This window comes from Syngnathoides biaculeatus, chromosome 5 (assembly GCF_019802595.1).
Source record: "Syngnathoides biaculeatus isolate LvHL_M chromosome 5, ASM1980259v1, whole genome shotgun sequence".
NCBI classification, from domain to species: Eukaryota; Metazoa; Chordata; class Actinopteri; order Syngnathiformes; family Syngnathidae; genus Syngnathoides; species Syngnathoides biaculeatus.
In genome coordinates, this window is record NC_084644.1 from 14237147 (window position 1) to 14251171 (window position 14025).

Sequence of the window (14025 nt, forward strand, 5' to 3'; positions counted from 1 at the left end):
AACTGGACTCAAAGTTTGGTCATGAATGGCATTTTAGTTTGCATAGGAGAGTTTAAAGTTGCATTCAAGTATCTAGGGCCAAACAGTATTTATTGACATTTGTTTTCTGAAGTGTTTCTTTACTTATGTGGTGATTGCCTTTCCACCATATTGATGTCAGTTTTTGATACTTAAGACGACACACCTGAAGTATCGAGGGTCAGGGGCATTCAATGTTGGTTTTCAGAGATGCCGCTTTCATGCAGTGCTTTCTCAGATTCTCTGAACCTTTTGATGATAAAGTAAGTAAAAATAAATACACACCCAATTCCAATAAAGTTGTGACATTGTATTAGACAAAAACGGAATACAATGATTTGCAAATCATGTTCAACTTATATTTAATTGAATAGACTACAAAGACGAGATAGTTAAAGTTTAAACATAAACCTTGTTTGTAGAAAATAATCATTAACTTGGAATTTTATGACTGCAACACGTTCCAAAAAAACATGGGACAGGGTTATGTTTATCACTGTTACATCACCTTTTCTTCTAAGAACATTAAAGTACTAAGGACACTAATTGTTGACATTTTGGAAGTGGAATTCTTTGCCAATTTGCTTGATAGACAGCTTTAGCAGTCCGGGGTCTCCCTTGTCGTATTTTACACTTCATAATTTGCCGCACATTTTTCAGTGGGAGACAGGTCTGGACTGCCGTCCAGTACTGACACGCTTTTATTAGAAAGCCATGGTATTGTAACACGTACAGAATGCGGTTTGGCATTGTATTGCTGAAATAATCAGGGATGTCCATGAAAAAGATGTTGCTTGGATGGCAGCATATGTTTCTCCAAAATATGTACAGTGAAGAGAATAAGTATTTGAACACCCTGCTATACTACAAGTTTTCCTGCTTAGAAATCATGGAGGGGTCTGAAATTTTCATCAGAGGTGCATGTCCACTGTGAGAGAGATAATCTAAAAGTAAATATCCAGAAATCACAATGTATGATTTTTTTAATGTATTTGTGTGATACAGCTGCAAATAAGTATTTGACCCAGCCACGACCAATCTTCAGTGCTCTGACTGAGGGAAAGAGGTTGTTCCCCAAAATCTCACAATACATGGTCACGGTCATTGTCTCCTTAATACAGTGCAGTCGTCCTGTCCAATATGCAGAAAAACACCCCAAAAGCATAATGCTACCACCCCATTGCTTCACAGTAGGGATGGTGATCGAACTCATCATTCATCTTCCTCCAAACATGGTTAGTGGAATTATGACCAAAAAGCTCAATTTTGGTCTCATCTGACCACAAAACTTTCTCCCATGACTCCTCTATCATCCAAATGGTCATTGGCAAACTTAAGACGGGCCTTGACATCTGCTGGTTTAAGAACGGGAACCTTCCGTGCCATGCATGATTTCAAACCATGACGTCTTAGGGTATGACCAACAGTCACCTTGGAAACGGTGGCCCCAGCTCTTTTCAGGTCATTGAGAAAGTCCTGTTGTGTAGTCCTGGGCTGATTCCTCACCTTTCTAAGGATCAGAGACCCCACGAGGTGATATCTTGCAAGAGGGTCCACTCCCATTGAGATTGACCGTCATGTTTAGCTTCTTCCATTTTCTCATGCTTGCTCCAGCATTGGACCTTTTTTCACCAAGCTGCTTGACAATTTCTCCGTAGACCTTTCCAGCCATGTGGAGTTGTACAATTTTGTCTCTGGTGTCTTTAGATAGCTCTTTGGTCTTGGACATGTTCCCTCGTTTGGGTCTTACTGTTTGTATGGGGTGGACAGGTGTCTTTATTCAGGTAACGACCTCACACATGTGGATCTGATTCAGAATAATACATGCAGTGGAGGTGGACTTTTAAAGGCGGACTAACAGGTCTTTGAGGGTCAAAATTCTACCTAATAGACAGGTGTTCAAATACTTATTTCCAGCTGTATCACAAATTGTTAAAAAAATCATACATTGTTATTTCTGGATTTTTCTTTTTAGATAATCTCTCTCACCGTGGACATGCACCTATGATGAAAATTTCAGACCCCTCCATGATTTCTAAATGTGAGAACTTGCAATATAGCAGGGTGTTCAAATACTTATTTTCTTCACTGTATGTACCTATTAGCATGAATGCTGCCTTCACCAATGTGCAAGTTAGCCAAGCCATTGGCATTCACATAGCCCCCAAGCATCACAGATGCTGGCTTTTGAACTTTGAATCCATAATGGTCCTGATGGGTCTTTTTCTATTTGTCCCAAAGGACACAATGTCCACAATTTAAAAAAAAAATTAAATGTGGACTCATCTGACCACAGAGCACGTTTCCACTTTGCATCAGTTCATCTAACATAAGTTTGGACCGTGAGAAGCCGGCGGCGTTTTCTCGGTTTGGTCAAGAATGGCATTTTAGTTTGCATAGTAGTTTTAAGTTGCATTAACGGATCTAGGCCCAAACTGTATTGATATTTGTTTTTTTGAAGTGTTCCTTAGCCCATGTGGTGATTGCCATATTGATGTCAGTTTTTGATACTTAATACAACACACCTGAAGATTCGAGGGTCACGGGGCATTCAATATTGGTTTTCAGAGATGCTGCTTTCATGCAGTGCTTTCTCAGATTCTCTGAAACTTTTAAAGACATTATGGACTGCAGATGATGAAATTCCTAAATTCCTTGCAATTCTACTTTGAGCAACATTGTCCTTAAACTGTTCGTCTGTGGGATGTTCCAAACAGGTGTTTGATTTGCATTCCTCAACTTTCTCCATTTTTTTTTTATACACTTGTCCAGCTTTTTTTGAGCGTGTTGCAGCCATAAAATTCAATGTTAATGACGATGCTAAAAACAAACGAACAAAAAATTGGAATTTAAACATTAAATGTCTTGTCTTTGTAGTGGATTCACATAAATATATGCTGAACATGAGTTGCAAATCAGTGTATTCTGTCCTTATTGACGTTTACCACAGTGTCCAAACTTCATTGGAATTTGGTTTTGTCACGTCGGAACTTGCCTGCGCCAGATAAGTGGAAGATATGGTGTAATAATTGATGACATAAGAATGGGTTGGTTATTAAAACAGCTTTATGTTCAGCTATAATTATAATTGACTAAGAATGTACAGTTACCAACATTCATCAATTGCCCAAAGTGGATCGACAAAAGTAAAATCAACGAGTATTACAAAGCTGCAACCAAAAGATGAAGACAGCAAAATGTCAGTCAACATGATCTTATATAATCTTACAGTTATTGTTTGCCTTAATGCTTATTTACAATATAGAACCAGGAACATCACATTTAATCACTGGATTAGATTTTTGGTAAGAATATGAACCCACTATCATTGGGCCCACACAAGCTTTGTGGAAAAAAAAATGAAAAGACTAGTCATGGTCAGTGACGTGCTTAGACAACTGAGGCAGAGCCTCATTCCCCCTCGTGGTATTTTCGCTTCCCTGCATGTGAAGAGGAAAAAAAATTCATACAATTTTTTTCATTTTAGTTATCTTGTTTTCTTTACATTTGGAGGTGGAATTTTTTTCCCATTGTTGGTTGATGTGCAGCTTTAGGTGATCAGGAGAACATGGTCTCCGCTGATGTATTTTACACTTAATAATGCACCACAATTTTATTCCAATGGGAGACGGGTTTGGACTGCAGGCAAGCCATTTCAGTACTCGCTCTTTTTAAATACGAAGCTATCCTGTTGTAACACATGCATCATGTGGTTTGGCACAGTTTTGCTGAAATAAGGAGGTGGAAGTCCACGAAAAAGACATTGCTCAGATGGCAGCATTTGTGTATGTAAAGCTGTATGTACCTTTCAACATTAATGGTGCCTTCACGGATGTGTAAGTTACCGTGCCATTGGCACTAACACACCCCCATACCATCACAGGTGCTTGCTTTTGAACTTTTCATCTATAACAGTCCGGATGGATCTTTTCCTCTTTGGGGCAGAGGAGATGATGTCCCCATTTTGCAAAAACAATTTGAAAAGTAGCAGCATTGTGGAACAGTTGTAAAGCATTGGCCTCGCAGTATCGAGCTGAGGTGCAGAAACGGAAAAGAGTGAGTGAAGCTCAAAAAGTTGAGCGGAACTTGTGCATTTCAGCATCTTAACGATCACGGTGACATATACCGGCAGTCATTCAGACATAAAATCTTAGACAAAGCAAAAAATTGTCACAGCAGCGGGTCATATCTTGAAAAATTCATAAAAATTGACAGGAAGATCCTGCAGCTCAGCTCACTATCTAACAATATAATCACAAACTTTAATACTTGGAACCTTTCTCAGAGCAGCCTCCTAAATGTATGAAGTACATTTGCTCTGATGAAAAGGGACAAGTCTCTGATGTCCTAGTTAACTCTGATATTGAGTGACACTGTTCTCTTTTTCTACAGCCGGAACAGCTGGAAGAATGACCAACCTAGCGACTGGTCTAATATAGACTCGCTCATCAATCCTAACATCTACAGAGCGAACGTGTTCATCGACACTAGGACACTTGTTGACATGGCCTATGGGCCACAGAGCCCGTGGAAGGTGGGGGGGGTCGACCAACATCACAGCAGCGCCCTCGGTGATGTTTGCTTTCGTTGAGTGCCACTGCCGGCGCTTCTGCAGTCTTGGCAAGAAGCTGGACCAGAAGCGGTTTGCCAGAAATTGAGAATCCCCCCAGCGACAAAGGCTCAGCAGGTTGGTCACTAGATACAAAATCTGAAGTAAGGATCCATCTGGTCACCCTATCAAAAAGACAATGGGTGTCACAGGATCCAAGTCGTTGGGGCTGGATGAGCGTTTCCACTTTAAGCAGCACAGTCCTTAGTATCTCCTCTGGGACTGGCTGGTTACCGACTGTGGTGTACAAGGCTGCCTTCACGGAATGTTTCCTTTTCCCATGCATCTCCAAACTGGGGTGCTGCTGGAGGTTTGAAGTGGAAGCTAATCTTCTGCTTGGCTAGCTGCTGTTGCAGATCTGGGGATAGGGCAGCGAATACCTCTCACAATTCCCGTTCTTCTCTCCCGAAATTGGTTCCCCGTTTGGAATGCAGCTCGGCTGGTGTCCCTTGGTGAGCGATGGACCACTTGAGAGCCATCAGGAATGAGTTAGTGTGGGTGTTCAGGAGATCCAAGTGTACACCACACTCAAAAATGATCCTCCACTTGAAAGGGCCCAAAGCAGTCCATACCTGTCAAGAGGAAGAGTGGCTTGAAGAGGCGCAGGTGAGCAGCCAGCAAGTCTGCTATCTTGGGAAAACCACATCTTGCCTTCCAACATCTACATTCTGTGCATGTGTGCTGATAGCGACGTACTACTTCTCTTCCTCGCAGGATCCAGTATGAGCGTCGTATCTCTGTGATCACTTTCTGGAGTAGGATGGTGCAGGCAACTGTGAAAGTTTTGAACGGGGAGGTTTTTTGAGGGGTGACCAGGATCCAGGACAATGGGATGTACTGCTGCCTGCTCATAGTCTTCAACAAGAGGAAGCCTACTTCTAACACATATGAGCTGATTTCCTTCATTCAGTTCAGAAGATAAGGTGACAGGGTTCATACTCAGTCTGACCCAAAAAAAATTAAGGGCTTTATAGGGTCATTCTTAGGGGCTGACACAAAAAATTTAGAGCTGACACGGAAAAAATTTAGAGCCGACACGAAAAATTTAGGGCCATCGTGGGAAATCAAGAGTAAGGAAAAAAAGACTCACCCAATGGTGCCATCAACCGTTCTTGGTTTATCAAATGTTCCAGTACCTCTTTACCTGTGACAGTGATCACCTGTCGCCCCTTGTGGTAGTTCTTATTGATATGACCATTGTCAACGTCTTCACATAAGAGTATACAGAAAAAAAGATTCTAACTACAATTGCAACTATATACACAAATGTTTTCTACTGATGTCTGTTTCAGCACCCCTACTCTAGCTCCTTGAGCCTACCCAGTGCCTCCTCTATTTGTTGCTGCAGAGGTGCCAAAGTGGCTCTCTTGTCCTTTGCTCTGCCTCTGAGTGCATTGGCCTCTGTGATAAACCTCAGATTCCTCTTTTCTTCTGCCTCCTCACACAGCCTGTCAGCCTTCTCAATCAGCGTATATATGTCAGCCTCTATTCTGGCTTTTTTGGCTTTAAGGCAGTAGAGATGAAAAGTGGGCAGCGATGCCAAATGTAGCCAGGTACAAAGTCTTCCTTTCCCCACAGTGGTAGTTTTTAGCAATGTCACTGTCTGGGAACATGACTGCAAACACTTTCGAATTATTTTCACAAGATTTGTAACTGTAAGGCTGCAGATCACTTTTAAAGTCCACATGATCTCTGCCTTTAACGAGTCCGTCTTCGTGTATTGAACTACGTTCATAAAGCCTGACTTCTGGCTGGTTGAAGTCGATGGCTGGACAACTGTAGGTGCGCATAGACTTTCCCATTCATTTCAATGGAGGCATAGGGTGCTCCTTTCCCCCTCACAGGAACGGGGCTGGGCGCGCGCCGCGGCTGGGGGTGCAGCCGCCTCGCCTCCATTGAAATGAATGGCAAAGTCTGCGCGCCGCTAGCGCCGCGCCAGGCTGATCCGAGGCCGGCGCCCGTCTCCGCCACTCCAGGTTCACATTTTATGCAGGTGAAGGACACGGCGGGGTTTTACGGCGGGCGCCGGGTTTGTCGGGGGGGGCGACCCCCTTCCAACTCGCGCGTCCCGCCGTGCCTCCCGTCCGCCTAGGGTTTTGCCTCCATTGAAATGAATGGGAAAGTCTACCAAGGTCTCGCACCACCTCCCCGTGTCCGACATTGGGCGTTCATCGTCGGACACGCCTAACAACCGCATGGTCGCGGGAGAAACGGCGCGGTATAACCGGTTTTCTAAAACTGAAACAGTAATCGGCCTTTCGAAATCGTTTAAAATTTCCAATCATTTCTTCTGGTTCCAGTACTCCACATTGCGCTATTTTTTCAACATCATTTCCACTTTTTTCAAGTTTCGCTGTTAAGAGTAAAGTTGGACTCAAAAGAACATTCAGTTAAATCAAAGAAACATCAAACATGGCATCGAGGAAATGCTCGGTATACTTTCATGCCCTTTCTGAAAGTTAGAAAGAAGAATGTCAACATTAAAACATTTTTACAAAAAAAATAATTTAACTTACACAAGTGCGTTGTTGAAAGCCACATTCAACAACCTTGTTTGTCACTATTGTATACAAACTACCCCATTACCGCGGAGTAAATTAACGATCGATGGTGTAGGAGTCGGAGGCGGAGTGTCGGACACAGGAACAAAACTTGTTTTATTGGCAGACATCAAAACACTACTCGCATAACGGGGGGAACTCTGTGAACTTGTCACTCTGGAAGAGCAACAACAAAGACAGTCCGTGCGGAACCCCGCACCCCAACTCGAGGTCCCGCGGGTGAATTATGTAAACACCACTATGGTACCGGTTTTAAAACCAGTTAATGTTTTTTTTCTATACAGCTGTTCAGTTAAAGCCGGTTATGAAAGTAAGCGTTTTTTTGCGATCCCTAGTGCGCATGCACTGCTAGTACCACTGCCTGAAATTGATGCTTCACTATCTTGATATTTTAGAAACAGATTCATACCAACGGAAGATGAGAGAGTCTTTTGTAACTGTAATGGCTGCAGATCACTTTTAAAGTCCACACGATCTCTGCCTTTAACGAGTCCGTCTTCGTGTATTGAACTACGTTCATAAAGCCTGACTTCTGGCTGGTTGAAGTCGATGACTGGACAACTGTCGGTGCGCATGCACTACCAGTACCACTGCCTGAAGTTGATGCTTCACTATCTTGATATTTTAGAAACAGATTCATACCAACGGAAGAGGAGAGTCTTCGCCAAATCAGCGTGTCTCCTGTTTTTCCGGTGCGACTCCAGCGCTTTGACGCCCATCTTTTCAAGATGGTAACTCTGCTTGCACAGATGGCAGTAAAACATGTGCCGATCTTTTGGATCTCGACAAACCCAGCTCCCAAACTCCTTACTTTCAACCCAAGCTTCTTGAAAAATGCACTTCCCCGTGATACAAGTTGGATCGATGAAAGAATTACGCTACGACGTAACGAAGACGAAGTGAAATGTCTCTTCACGGTATCAAACAATGGAATATCTACAAGATGGCGACTAGTTGTCAACACGGTGACTTCCGTTGACAATTTCCGGCTGATTTGGACGCCAGACGGATCGCTATTTTTTTTTTAAATAAAAGATTAATTTATTTTTTTAGGGAGAATTTTGGCAGTAGAGGTCCTCCCTTTGATTTTTTTTTTTTTTTTAAATTTAAGGCCTTTTTAGGGGCTTGACCGCTTTTCGTGGATTTTAAGGACTTTTAGGAGCCCCTAAATGCACCTTCGAAAATTTTGGGGTTTTGGGGGACTTTTAGGGCCGCGTGCGAACCCTAGGTGAGCAACCCACTGCTTGATGGAATAGACTTGCCAGCCTTCAGGAGCCTCAGCTTTTCAGGGAGTAGCTCTCAGTCTGGGATTGCTTAAGGATGAGAATCTCCACCTAATGGCAATCTTCAGCAGTAGGACCCTAGAGGTGTCGCACTGCTTCACTTATGCATGCTAGTGGCAAGGTGACTTCAGGCAGGAACCTTAGCTCTTCAATCAAAAATCAATCAATTAAAAAAACTTTGTCATTATACGAGTCCATACAATGAGATGATAAGCACCTCTCCACAAGGTGCTTGAACCAAAAATGGAATATATATAAAATAGAGTATATTAAATATTAGGTAAAGCAAGTCAAACTAAAGACATTTACAATCAAGGCACTGTTATTACTAAAAAAAAAACTTAAATAAATAAATGAAAACAAAGTGTATTTTTCTGTTTTATTTCGCCTGTCCATACATTGGTAAGATTATTACCAATTTCTACTCCCCTGTTGCTCAGGAAACTAAGAAAAGCAAACAAAGTTGTTTCAGAATTTTAGATTACAGTACTGTTCATGTTTAGGGGTCTTAAGTTCAAGATGTTGATGGTTCTAAGAAAAAAGTAGCTCTGCTGTGATAGCGAGAGCTGGCAATGTCCTCTAGGGAGAGTAAAGATCAGCCAGTGATTTTTTGGGGGCTGTTGATCACTCTGTGCAGACCTTATTGAACAACCAGCACACCACACTGTGATGCAGTGTGTGAGGATGCTCTCCCCAGGGGTTCTGTAGAAAGCCAGCAGAAAGCTTAGCTTTCAGATTGTTCTTCCTAAGCACTCTCAGAAAATGGAGTCACTGCTGGGCATTTTTAACCACCGCCATGGTATTTACAGTCCAATTGATTTTATCTGTGATGTAGACTCCCAAAAATCTGAGAGAGTGAATCCTCTCCACACATTCCCCATTGATGTACAGTGGGACCGGGACCATGCCGGACTTCTAGATGTCCAGGATGAATTCCTTTGTTTTTGTGGTGTTTAGCGTGAGGTTGTTTTCTAAACACCACTTTGACAGATTTGCAATCTCATGTCTGTCGGGAGACGCCTCTCCTTTTGAGATGAGCCCGATCAGAGTGGTATCATCAGCAAACTTGATGACGGAGTTGATGGGATGGGCTAGTATGCAGTCGTATGTGTAGAGAGAGTATAAGAGAGGAATCAGTACACAACGTTAAGGGGATCTGGTGCTGAGAGTGATTGAGGAAGAGAGGTGTGGGCCAAGTCTGACATACTGTGGAAGGTTTGTAAGAAGGTCTTTAATCCAGTGGCACATGGAAGGCGATACTCCAAGGAGGAAGGGTTTGTCAATGAAAATACCTAGTATGGTGGTATTAAAGGCTGAGCTAAAGTTTATAAAAAACATCCTCACATAGTTCTCTTGGTGTCCCAGGTGCAATGGAAAGAGCTATTGCAATGGCATCCTCAGTGGACCGCTTTCCTCTATAGGGAAACTAGTGGGGGTGAAGTGAGGGAGGGAGTGAGCCCATTATGTGATATGCAACTAGCCTCTCAAAGCACTCCATGATCACAGGTATGAGTGCAGCAGGCCTGTAATTATTCAGATTGTCAATGGCTGACTTTTTGGGGACGGGGATGATTGTTGTAGATTTGAGGCAGGAAGCAATGGTTGATTGTTGCAGGGAACTGTTGTAGATTTTTGAAAAAAACACTGGTCACCTGATCAGCACAGGCTTTCAGTACATACCCCAAGCACTCCATTTGGGCCAGCAGGGGTAATTTAGAGTGTTAAATTATTACACGTTTTTTTTTTGTGATGTGGGAGGAAACCAGAGTGCCCAGAGAAAACCCACACTGGCACTAGGAGAACATACAAACTCCACACAGGCGGAGCCGGGATTGAACCCCAGTTCTCACAACTGCGAGGCCAAAGCGTTACAGCTGCACCACCATGCTGCCGGAGGTGAACCACAGAAAACAAAATAGAAGAGGACACAATTCAGACAATAAGGATGAAGACATCTATTGTTTTGTATTCAAAATAAAAATTTGCAATGCTTCAGGAGCACATATTTGTATTTTATGTTTACATTTCTATTAGCAATTTTATTACATCAATATAATTTTAGGCACTTTAACAGTGATGTGAAATTTTCATACCTCTTTAATCTCTACAAAACACGAGTTACAAATCACTGATACCATGTCGAGCCCTGGTCAACCTCGTTTGTCATGCAAAGTGGGAAGACAGACAGAAGATGGTCTTACTTGGCAGCAATGTGAAGCAGACTTCTCTTGACACGTCCAAAGGCGTAGTTTACATCAAATTTAGAGTTGAGCAACAACTCTGACACTGACCTTAAGGAAGCAGGAAGTCACACATGGGTTAAGTTTTAAAAATAAAGGAAGCCAGAGGACTTGGGAGGCATTTTTTTAAAAAAGAGAACGCAGAGCAGGAGAGACTGATGAAAATTCTGAAAGTGAGAAGGTTGCGAGTGAGACGGTGGACCAGTGAGAGTGACAAATAGAAGAGTAGATGAGAGGACAGATAATACTAAAACACTTGCAAACACACAGTATAGAGTATTGTTTTTCCTTTGGGAATAATTACTAATATTACTGTGGCTTAAAGAAACACAATGTCCAAACTAATAGGAATAGGAGCAAACATTAAAAGTTAGTAGATGAGGGTTCAGTGCTTCTTTTAATACCAGAGTTATTCACAGATTTCACCAAGAAATCTAAATTGGAAGAGTATTGCCGAAATTCCTCTATCACTCAGACATTCCAATGAGCCCGGCTGGAAAACCGACAGCCAATCAGCGATTGCCACGCCTGCAGTGCTTGCTGTTCTGACCCCCATTGCTCATTGATACGTTTCACCGAACAGAGAACGCCCACTAGCTGGCATTTGTGGCCGATTTTTGTGAAAAATAATTACAAACAAAACAAAAATAGCATAATATACAATGTTCAAGCCTTTGCATTTGAGCCAGAATACACACAGGCTTTGCTTGTTGTAGAGGGGGCGTGGCACCGACGACGAACAATAATCCCATTATATAAACCGCGGAGATTTGTTTGATGCCTTTCTGAGGAGTTGCTTTAGATGTAGAGAATATATACCGGGGTGGCCAGACATTTTTACCCCAAAATCCACTTTTCAAGCAGCTAGCCTCTCGCGATCACCGGCGGTAGGGAAGGGGGTGGGTTTTTTTTGTTTGTTTTTTTGGGGGAGAGGGGTGGGGTGATCGCCGTAAATAGAAGCCGGGAAACAAAAAAAAAAAAAATAATGTACAATGTTCAAGTGTTTGAGCCAAAATACACAGGTGGAACGTGATGTGTTGGAGTGGGGGGCGTGACGCTAATGGAGGGGCAAAATATGGACCTTCCTGATGTTCCAGACAGGCTCATTTCGAAGGAATAGTGTTCGTGCTCTCTTTTTGACATTATGCCAACTGTAGCGGAATGCCAGTGTTGTCGTGAGTTTGAAAATGTCGAACAAAAATGTACCGGAATGAACTTGTATCACGATCAACTTGTCTGCATAACCTAGATACTAGATAGTAGATAAGTTGTTTATTTGGATGAAGCAATGTTACATATCAATTTACTTATGCTCAATGACAGTTTGATGAAAGGACCACTTGTACATCCAGTGGAAAATCGTTGAGTACACATTTTTAACGGTTTTGGAATCCTATGTGAGCTATATGAATGCCCAGATAATATGTTTAATTATGCTACAAAATCAATCAAGATGGCGCCAGCATGGGTGGTACCGTAATTTCTCGAGTATAATTCATCCTGAAGTATAATGTGCACCCCCAATGTTGACCTAAAAAAAAATAAATAAAATGAAAAATATGGAAAAACTTTCTACCAATGTACACCACCAATTAGCAGCTACCCATATCCTCAAAATATTGAGAACTATCTCTATTTATATTTTGTTAGATTTGTACTTCTATTGTTTTTCAAAAAACTGTCCATAAAACAATCATTAATAATAATCAATGTGCAGCCCTATGGGGGCACAAACTAGTGCAATCTGTAGGGCGGTCCCAAGCCCGGATAAATGCAGAGGGTTGCGTCAGGAAGGGCATCCGGCGTAAAAACTGTGCCAAACAAATATGAACGTTCATCTAAAGAATCCCATACCAGATCGGTCGTGGCCTGGGTTAACAACGCCCACCCCCAGCACTGCTAACCTACAGGGCATCCATGGAAATTCAGATACTGTGGGTCGAAGACAAAGAAAAGGAGGAAACCGGATCCATCGTCAGAAGAAAAAGAGGAATGCACAGAGCCTACAACTGAGTGTAGGGACTTTGAATGTTGCGACTATGACAGGAAAAGCTCAGGAGTTGGTTGACAAGATGATTTAGGGAAAGGATGATATATTGTGCATTCAAAAGAGCAGGTGGAAATGTAGACAGGCTAGAAGCTTAGGAGCAGGGTTTAAATTATTCTACCACGGAGTAGATGGGAAGAGAAATGGAGTAGGTGTTATTTTAAAAAGGAAGAGCTGGCTGAGAATGTCTTGGAGGTGAAAAGAGTATCAGATCGAGTGATGAGACTAAAATTTGAAATTGAGGGTGTTATGTATAATGTGGTTAGCGGCTATGCCCCACAGGTAGGATGTGACCTAGAGTTGAAAGACAAATTCTGGAAAGAACTAGATGAAGCAGTTCTGAGCATCCCAGAGAGCGAGAGAGTCGTGATTGGTGCAGATTATAATGGACATATTGGTAAAAGAAACAGGGGCGATGAAGACGTGATGGGTAAGTACGCCATCCAGGAAAGGAACTTTGAGGGACAAATGGTGGTGGAGTTTGCAAAAAGGATGGAGATGGCTGTAGTGAACACTTATTTCCAGAAGAGGTAGGAACATATAGTGACCTACAAGAGCGGAGGTAGAAGCACGCAAGTGGATTATATTTTGTGCAGACAATGTAATCTGAAGGAGATTACTGACTGTAAAGTAGTGGTAGGGGAGAGTGTAGCTCAACAGCATAGGATGGTGGTGTGTAGAATGACTCTGGTGGTGTGTAGGAAGATTAAGAAGAAAAAGGTAGAGCAGAGAACCATGTGGTGGAAGCTGAGAAAGGAAGAATGTTGTGCAGCTTTTCGGAAAAAGGTGAGACAGGCTCTCGATGGAGAGCAGAGGCTCCCAGAAGACTGGACTACGACAGCCAAGGTAATCAGAGACATAGGCAGGAGAGTACTTGATGTGTCTTTTGGTACGAAAGGGGAGTAGGAGACTTGGTGGTGAAACCCCAAAATACAGGGAGTCATACAAGGAAAGAGATTAGTGAAAAAGAAGGGGGATCATTGAGAGGACTGAGGAGAGGTGAAAGGAGTAGATCGAGATGCGACGTCGGGCAAAAGTAGAGTTGGCAAAGGCTAAACAAGAGGCATATGAGGACATGTACACCAGGTTGGACACGAAAGAAGGAGAAAAGGATCTCTACAGGTTGGCCAGACAGAGGAATAGAGATGGGAAGGATGTGCAGCAGGTAAGAGTGATTAAGGATAGAGATGGAAATGTGTTGACTGGTGCCAGTAGTGTGCTAAACAGATGGAAAGAATACTTTGAGAAGTTGATGAATGAAGAAAAT

General features: G+C 42.5%; 1 protein-coding gene across 8 annotated transcripts in view; it reads right to left on the reverse strand.

Moving 5' to 3' along the window:
* hace1 (HECT domain and ankyrin repeat containing E3 ubiquitin protein ligase 1) overlaps positions 1 to 14025 on the reverse strand; it is a 128689-nt gene that overhangs the window by 99770 nt on the left and 14894 nt on the right. For 6 of the 8 annotated variants that reach the window (XM_061818940.1, XM_061818936.1, XM_061818938.1 and 3 more), the window contains one exon: positions 10673 to 10762. The exons of 1 other annotated variant lie outside the window; for it this stretch is intronic. In XM_061818940.1, coding sequence (XP_061674924.1) covers positions 10673 to 10762 — 90 coding nt within the window. Of the gene's footprint in view, positions 1 to 184; positions 268 to 10672; positions 10763 to 14025 lie in introns of all 8 variants that reach the window. One more of the 8 variants, XM_061818941.1, reaches the window with a different exon arrangement.